This window comes from Oryza sativa, chromosome 4 (assembly GCF_034140825.1).
Source record: "Oryza sativa Japonica Group chromosome 4, ASM3414082v1".
Lineage (NCBI taxonomy): Eukaryota > Viridiplantae > Streptophyta > Magnoliopsida > Poales > Poaceae > Oryza > Oryza sativa.
The window spans coordinates 29,393,340-29,401,685 of record NC_089038.1 but is presented as its reverse complement, the minus strand read 5'-3'; the positions used below and the strand labels follow the sequence as shown (position 1 = coordinate 29,401,685).

The following is an 8,346-nucleotide window of genomic DNA, read 5'->3' as shown; positions in this document are numbered from 1 at the left end:
GACCATTTGCATGTACTTATACGGTAGAAAAAATAAAGCCAAAAAATCATATGTACGTACTAATGTTGCAAAGAAAAGGATTTCCTACAATTAAAGATAAAATATATTACTTTACAAATTTATGCAAATATATGTAGTTAAATTAGACCTATACTATAAATATAAAATATCCAATCAAAGATATGTGTTGTTAAATAGATCATTAAAATATCTATATGATTTTCCTTATAAATGTGTTTTGTTTTTCTACTTATTAAATATAGTTAGTTTGGGTCTTGAATTATAAATTTTGTGGTAAATAATCTAATAACGTATGTGGATAAAATATTAGTTATCATAAAATATATTTTCATTATTGAGGAGGGGAGCTTACGTAGATGCACCGTACGTATATGGACAGTCATGTGGGCCTTTTCTTTTGGTCAGCAAATCCAACGGTAGAAAATTGTGGGTCCACCAAATTTAAAGTAAAATCGATGATTAGATATCAATGCACCACGTGGCGATCTATGAGTGTTCATAGAAGAGCCACGTGTTGGCTTGAGAGCGTTTTTAGTAAGTTTAATGGACTTTTAGTATATAATAGATATACTGCATATAAAACTACTCGTAAAATATACTCCCTTCATCCCATTGATAAGGCGCGCATGTATTTTAAAATTTAACACTTTAAATATTTGATCAATAATTATTTTATCATAAAATAAATTTTATTTGATATAAATAATATCATTTGATTGATATTTCATTATTTTCCTTTGGTTATGTTTTGTAGGTACAAACACTATAGTATATGATAAATTTAAAGTCAGATTAATTTTGATGATGGTGTCATGTTTGATCGTGTCTTATTACGTGGAACGGAGGGAGTACACATAGCCCTCTAGTAAAAAGTTTTTAAGAGTATAATACACACGTTATTTTTCTTACATACCTACACCTTAGGAGCACTGTTGTCTTCGACAACCATATCTAACCGTCATTATCCCCGCCAAAATGGATGAAATAGACCAGCGCCGCCCTTGAGTTTTGAACTTTTGATATGGTGTGAAGCTTCACCGGGCCAATGCGCGGAGATAGAACGGGCCATCCATTTTCAGAGTCAGCATCGGCCTATAACCCACGGTGGCGTCGTCATCCCACATCTCGAATCTGAAGAAGTAGAGAAGGACAGCCGAAACGATCTTCATCTGCCTGTACGCGAACTCCTTCCCCAAGCAGATTCGTGGCCCCGCCTGTCCATCCAACAAGAGCCCGAACCCATCACACATAAATGAATGAATGATGTTGTATACTGTTACTTGCCAGTGGCAGTACTGCTGTACGGAGTACTGAGGAGGCTGAATTCACCTGGAACGCCGTGAACTTGAAGGGGCTCTCGGCGACGAACATACCACTGTCATCGAGCCACCGCTCCGGCTTGAACTCCTCGGCGTCGTCGCCCCACAGGAACTTCATCCTGCCCATGGGGTACGGTTGGTAGTTCACCATGTCTCCTTTCTTCACCGCGTGCCCGTCCGGCAACGTGTCATCCGAGAAGCAGTATTTGACATCCTACAGCGCAAACACAGCCACGTAACAAATGCGCTGCAGTTTCTACCTTCAGAAAAAAAAAATCAAGACCAACAACAGTAGCAGTCCTCCTGCCCTCTTATTCGAAAAAAAAAAAGACCAACAACAGTACTCACGAGGGGAACGCCAGGGTACAACCGGAGCGTCTCCGTCAACGCTGCGTGTAGGTACTGCATCTTGTTGATGGCGTCTTCTGTCAGAAATGAAGAGAAATCCTGGACGCCGACGTCGCGGTCGCCGGTGGTGGCGTCGCGCACTTCCCTCGCGATCTTGTCCTGTACGCGCTGGTTCTTGCAGACGGCGTAGAGGAACCACGACAGCGTCCCCGCCGTCGTGTCGCGGCCGGCGATGACGAAGTTGAGTATGATGTCCCTGATGTACTTGTTGTCGAAGCAGCCGGGATCCTTCTCCCTCTCGAGCAGAAACCTCGACAGTATGTCCTCTTTCTTGGCCTGCCAGTGGTGAACGCCGACTCACAAAGTCACAAGGTCATAATCAGATATATGTACTGTCCAGAGCCCAGGCTCTTGAAAATTAAGCGAAGCTGCAAGTAAGATGTCGATTGAGCTTACGAATTCGTGTTGCTCTCTGCTCATCTGTTCGATCTTCCTGTCGATGATGGAGTACACGAAGTCGTTGATGGTGCGGATCGACTGCTTCATGGTTGCCTCCGACGAGATGTTGAGAAACCTCTTGACCTTCCAGAGCAGGTCGAAGAATCGGAACAGCACCTGCTCGCTCGCGTCGTCGAACGCCCTGGCAAACACCAAGCCCTCCTTGCTGGATCCGGAGAGCACGCCAAGGTTGACCCCGAAACCAACCCTGAAGAAAGAGTCCAGCGTCGCCCGCATCAGCAGATCCTGCATGTCCACCCTCTCCCGCCCCTTCGCCGCCGGACCACGCTCCAGGATGCCGGCGAGCTCCGCGGCGGTGTCGCGGAACACGGCGCTGCTGTAGTCCCGCAGCACACGGGTGGAGAACTCGAGGCTGGCGACCTTGCGCTGCTGCCGCCACATGCCGCCGTCCACGTTGAAGATCCCGTCGCCGAGGAGGTCCTCCAGCACGTCGTGGGTCATCGGGCCCTTGCCGTAGTTGGCGAAGTTGGTCTTGAGGATGTGCTCGACGTTGGCCGGCTCGACGGTGTAGACGTAGTTGCAGGTCGGGGTGAGCATGCGGAAGGTGCGGTACTTGCGGGAGAGCTCCGTGTGGTACTCCAGCAAGCGGCCGAAGTTGAGCAGCTGGTGGAACATGGTGCCGGCCACGGGCGGATACCTGCGTTTCTTCCCCAGCACGGCGCGGCGCGCGAGGTAGAGCGCCACGAGTAGCAGCAGCGACAAGGCGACCATCGCCGGATGGCTCAGCGGCGACTCCATGGCCGTGGGCAGCTTAGCAGAATAGGTGTCTCCCTCCCCGCAATGCAAGTACTAGTAGACTATAGCAGACGGATGATGTTGATCCACTTCCAGTTACTGCTTGTGGTCCGGTATTTTGGCCCACTTTTCTTCTTTCCTGATTTCCTGTTGATTTTAAAGGAGTAGAAAATCAGATCTTTAATTATTTTATTAGACCAAAGTGATCTGTAATTATTTTTGTCTTGGCAAAGGAAAATCGGATCCGGCTCCTCTTATTGGTTGATCCCTAGGCCACCAAACCAAAGAGAGCACACAGCACACATGGGCTTGGCCCATCCCATACCTACGTGTGCCTAATGGTGAGGACCGACTCTCGGTTTTCATATGCACGTTATCATCCTATGCGCGATGATCGGGCGAGCTTCGCTAGACTCACCCCCGATCCCCTAGCACACACAAATATAAGGGGACTTAACCCCCGTACAAAGGTGACGATCTAAGTACGAGATTAGATACCCATACCATAAGTTCTACTGATCCAAAAGGTGCGCTAAGGGGAGTTGAAGAGCGAATTCTTATTGCCATCTTCATCACCGGTACCTCATAACCACCACAATCGCTACACCGATAACGTCAAACAACTAAGCTAAGGGCGAAACTAACTTCTCCAAACACCGGTCAGTAAACCATCAAGTTCCGCATAAAATTAGGTGATCATGCATAGCCTAAGATCATGTATTCATGTTTAGGAATTATCTCCAATACCTCTGACCTGATCATCTTAAGAAGCAAAACCTTTGTTTTTTAAGAACTCACAAACTTTATTTCATTTCAAAAACATAATACATGATTAGGTATACAATTCAATACACTGAAATGATCTCAGTTCCCTAGCATAACAGCTGAGATATGTTTGGCGCACAGTGAAAGGATAACTGGTCTAACCAACGTACACAAAATCACAATAAATTATTATAGTCCTCCAAAAATATTTTTTTTCAGAAACCTCCAAAAATAATTCTGAGAACAAACTTTTATTTATTTTTAGCGATAATGGATTTTATGCTGTTGAGAACTGGAGAGCCAGGGATAGAAAATAGGTTTCTCCTTTTAAAAATGAAAAAGAAAATGAGGGGAAAGAGGAACAAAGGAAAACAAAGCAAACCCCGCAGACTTTTGCTTTAAAGCCCATTGGCATTCGGCCACTGATTAGAGCAAACCAATGAAGGCCCAATAAACCTAGAATAAACTAGATTGGGCTTTCAGGACGTCAGTATTTGGGCCCACATTGAGCTTCTAGTGAGCATCTTGGAGCACCTCAGCATTGGGCCTCTCAGAGCGCCTCAGTTTTCTCTAGAGGAAAATGTGTCGTCCCCCATCCGTAAAACCGGATACAGCTCATTCTCCAACTTACAAAACAAGTGTAAAGGTTTTGACTCCGGTTTTATCTGATGTGGCAGTTGAGTCAGTGTGGGACCCATGTAGGCTCCACATGTCAGGATGCCACGTCAGCATGGATCTACCCCTACCCAACCAGCTCCTCCTTCCCCCGCACAGCGAGCTCGTCGCGGATAGCTTTCGCCGGAGAGGTAGAACGACGACGACAACCTACAGGTAGTTGTCGCTGCCACGTTCATGGTTGCTATGGTGCGCTTGCCGGTGTCCCTCTCCAAGCCGGAGATGGTGGAGCTCTCGCTGGCGAGGAGAGGTACTCCGACGCCGACACGACAGCGCCGAACTCGAGCCTTAGCTCGGCGGCGAGCAGCACGAGGAGCCTCGCGTGGTGCTCGAGCCTGTTGCAGCTATCCTTCGACTGCTCGCCGTCGGCCGCTGTGGCGGCGACATCGTGCTAGCCGCCACTGGCGTCGGTGTTGTTCCGGGGCGGCGACATCGTGCTAGCCGCATAGGTCCGGGGATGTCGCGTGGGCGGCAATCCGCGCGGCGTCGATGACCTCCGCGGCGCCACTCAGGCCGCGGGACTTGTGCGACGCATCGGCAGCGGCGACATCATCGGGATGGTGTACCTGTGCCACCTCCGGAGCTCACCGGCGTCGGCGGCGGAGAGGGAGAGCCCGTGCCTGTACACGATGAAGGTGGTGGACCGGCGGCGGTGGCGAGGAAGCAGAAGCTAGAGCGCGCGGCGGCGGAGAAGTGAATCCTGCGGCAGCTCGACCACCCCTTCCTCCCCACCCTCTTCCTCGACTTCAACGCCACGCCTCCCGCCGCTACGAGCTCCTTTACGGCCGCACCCCATTCGCCAACGCCACCAATGAGGCCACCCTCCGCAACATCGTCCGCCGCCCTCTCGCCTTCCCCTCCGGCTCCGGCTCGTGCGGCCCGCCGACGCCGACGCGCGCGACCTCATCGCCCGCCTCTTCGCCAAGGACCCTGCCGCCCGCCTCAACTCTCGCCACGGCGCCGCCGACGTGAAGTTCCACCTCGCCTTCCTCTGTTCATCGTGCCCGCCCGTCGTCCTGGCGCCAGCGCCGCGCCACTGCACCTGTCGCAGTCGTGCAAGGCGGCGCCGACAACGCCGACGCCGCCGCCGCCACCGCCGACGAAGCCGGCCTGCCCAGAATCTAGAGAGAGAGAGAGGAGAAGAGGAAGGGAGAGGCTGGCCTGCTAACATGGCATCCTGACAGGTGGGCCCACATGGGTCCCACTCTGACTCAGCCGCCACGTTGGATAAAACCAGGGCTAAAATTAGTTTGTACTGGTTTTGTAAGTTGGGGGATACGCTATATCCGGTTTTATGGATTGGGAATGATTTTGTAACTCGATGACAAGTTGAGGGACCTTCGGTCTACTTTTTCCTTCTCCAGATGACGTCGCGCACTCACGCAAACCTGCACGGCTCGGCTGCACATGCTTGGACTTTTGTTTGGATCATTGGCTGGACTCGCCATCCGACCGTGGAATTTCGGGGGCATATGCGCTCGTGGCGGGTGGTCGGTTGAGGCGTGGAGCAGATCGCATTGAAGGGCAGCGTGCTGCGGGTGCGGTCTCCGGTGGCGCCGTGGCGCCTTCAATTCTGGGTCGAGCAATCGCATAGGTGAACGACACCGGTTGCAGCCTTTCGTGGCCCCCCTTCATACTGGATTACCGAGTTGGCAAGCCGGGCCGATGAGTACTGTAACTTGTAGTACCGGAGTATTGGCGTGAGTGTGAACGCGCGATGCTCTTGTTGTGTCGTTGGCAACATGGTGATGGGTATGGCTAGGGCTAGCTAACGAGCCAGTTTGACTCGTGTCTCAACGAGCCAATCCAGCTGTCTAGACACTAGTAGTTTATTTTAGTAAAGAATATATCATCGGTTCTTAAAGTTGAGATATGGTATCACTTTGGTTCATGATCTTGTAAACCTGGCATTTAGGTCCATAATTTTGTTTTAATGTAACATCCAAGTCTAAAAATTGTTCGACTGGGTTTGACCACCAACGTGGTAGTGCAGCATGGCCGAATATATATGCATTTACCCCCTCCGTGGCCCCATTGACCCGCTTTCTCCGGGTTGACAACAACGGCAACCATACTCTACTAGGATGGTGCCACACAATATACGTCTGGATGTACATCTTCTTCACGATGACATTTGTCTGCCCCCGGCTCATCTCAAAGTCTAACCGGAACGTCTCCAGTGCGATCTCATTCATTCACTCTTCTCGCATATACAACAACATGCTGCTTGCCGGCACACAGGGAGGTCATCATACCCAACTAGATGCACAACAAGTCTGCGATAGCAACACTCTCCTCCACTTCGTTTAGGATAGCTGTGCGTCTGCGCCGAGAGCTACTAGGAGGTGTAGCTAGCTAGATGCACCATCCAGCCTAGCAACATGGCCATGATATGAAAGATGGTGTTGGCACCAATGGTGGGTGTGAGGTAGAGACGCACCCTCTCAAGATGAAGATATTATGGATCCCGACGGTACCGGCAAATCTACCTTGTTCGAGATCATTGCTGGCTGCCTCCATCCCTTGCCGCCTCCTGACATGCTCCTCAACGTCACCCCATCACCAATGCTGACCTACACTGTCTTCGGCTACCCAGCACAACATCCTCTTCTTGCAGCTCAACATGCACAAGATGTTGCCTTCAGCGGACGTCTCTACCTCGGTAGATGCGTCTCGCCCAAGGGCATAGACACCCGTATTGACGTGTTCATCGATGATCTTACCCTTACTTGTGTCACCATCAGTCCACCACAAGTGACTAGGGAGAGATGGGGGTCATAAGGGTCACGGAGAGGGTAAACCGGTAAATACAAGGATGTGACCATGCCGGACTGCCACATCAATGGTCAAACACAGTAAAATGAGATTTGGACCTGGTTGGTACATTAAAACAAGATTATAAACCTAAAGATTGAATTTACAAGATGAATAAAGTGATATCACGTCCCATCTTTAAGGATCGACGTTGTATTTTACAATTTCTGTTATAAAACCGGCCCCGAAATCACATCGAAAACCAAACCGCGGAAGAAACGCCATAGGAGATCAAAACATGATGACGACACCGAGGCATGATATTTGATAACGGAGTTCAGCCGAGGCCTACATCTCCGGGGCACTGATTACGGGCGCTCCTCCCCGATCCAGCATATACAGCGTATCAGAGTTACAACAACTCACGGTCGGTCGCCGCCAGCAGCCGCTCTCTCTCGCTATGCTAAGTCGCCATGCGGTTACAATAGGCGCGCCCCTCTATTTATGAGAGATCCTAGGATAGAGTCCGACTCATACTCTAGTCCTACACCTATTACAACTCCAAGTCGTAAATTGTAACCGACTACGTACACATATTCGATACAAACTCTAACAAACTTCACCTTGGCGAATATGCCACGCCAACCTGAATTTGTTCCTTGCGCGAACCTCCGTGTACCCGGACTTGAGTTGATCCTTTTTCGCTGCTCACGCCGAGCTGCCCCGACAAGCCTCCACCAGGCTCACCGTAACAAGAGACTCCCGCTATCCCTGCAATTTCTTCTTCTTGACTCCATCTGCAACAGTGCTCCACCTTCTCTCATATCACCACAGTCGTCTTGCCAAGCGAATTGAATTCTTCCTAGCTGTCACGTCATAGACTCCCCGAAGACCATGTTCAACTTCATCTACCGTATTAAATTTGACTTGATCTAATCCATAGCCAGATAACCGATGTCATAACCAAATAGATAAATCAAACTCACCAGACATGGAGAAAACCCTTTCTTCCTTGTCGTCTTATGAACCGAGCTAATAAATCTAATCATCCACGCTTTCCGCATCCGTAGACTGAATATCCGATAATTTGAGAAAATTCACTATTGCCTTGAATCACCCGAAGAAATTACCATCATAGTGCTCGCTTTTCCTCTTTAGTGACGCAGATTCCATATATCCCCATCATGCAAATCCCGTAGATCTTGGATAT

At 49.7% G+C, this 8,346-nt stretch overlaps 1 protein-coding gene across 1 annotated transcript; it reads right to left on the bottom strand.

Moving 5' to 3' along the window:
• Nucleotides 1-817: 817 nt before the first annotated feature.
• LOC4336728 (cytochrome P450 704C1) lies at nt 818-2,968 on the bottom strand. The gene is made up of 4 exons (XM_015780025.3): nt 2,145-2,968; nt 1,689-2,024; nt 1,351-1,554; nt 818-1,235 (listed from the first exon to the last, which is right to left on the bottom strand). The coding sequence occupies exons 1-4, from the start codon at nt 2,943-2,945 to the stop codon at nt 1,056-1,058; spliced, it is 1,521 nt and encodes a 506-aa protein (XP_015635511.1). The 5' UTR covers nt 2,946-2,968; the 3' UTR covers nt 818-1,055.
• Between the last annotated feature and the right edge of the window lie 5,378 nt (nt 2,969-8,346).

What these genes read in the sequence shown, in the direction of transcription:
- LOC4336728 (XM_015780025.3), bottom strand. Translation starts at nt 2,945, where the DNA reads ATGGAGTCGCCGCTGAGCCATCCGGCGATGGTCGCCTTGTCGCTGCTG. An exon ending in TGTACCCTGGCGTTCCCCTC is followed by an intron (nt 1,555 to 1,688) that starts GTGAGTACTGTT and finishes TTTGCGCTGTAG; the next exon opens with GATGTCAAATACTGCTTCTC. An exon ending in TCAAGTTCACGGCGTTCCAG is followed by an intron (nt 1,236 to 1,350) that starts GTGAATTCAGCC and finishes TTGGATGGACAG; the next exon opens with GCGGGGCCACGAATCTGCTT.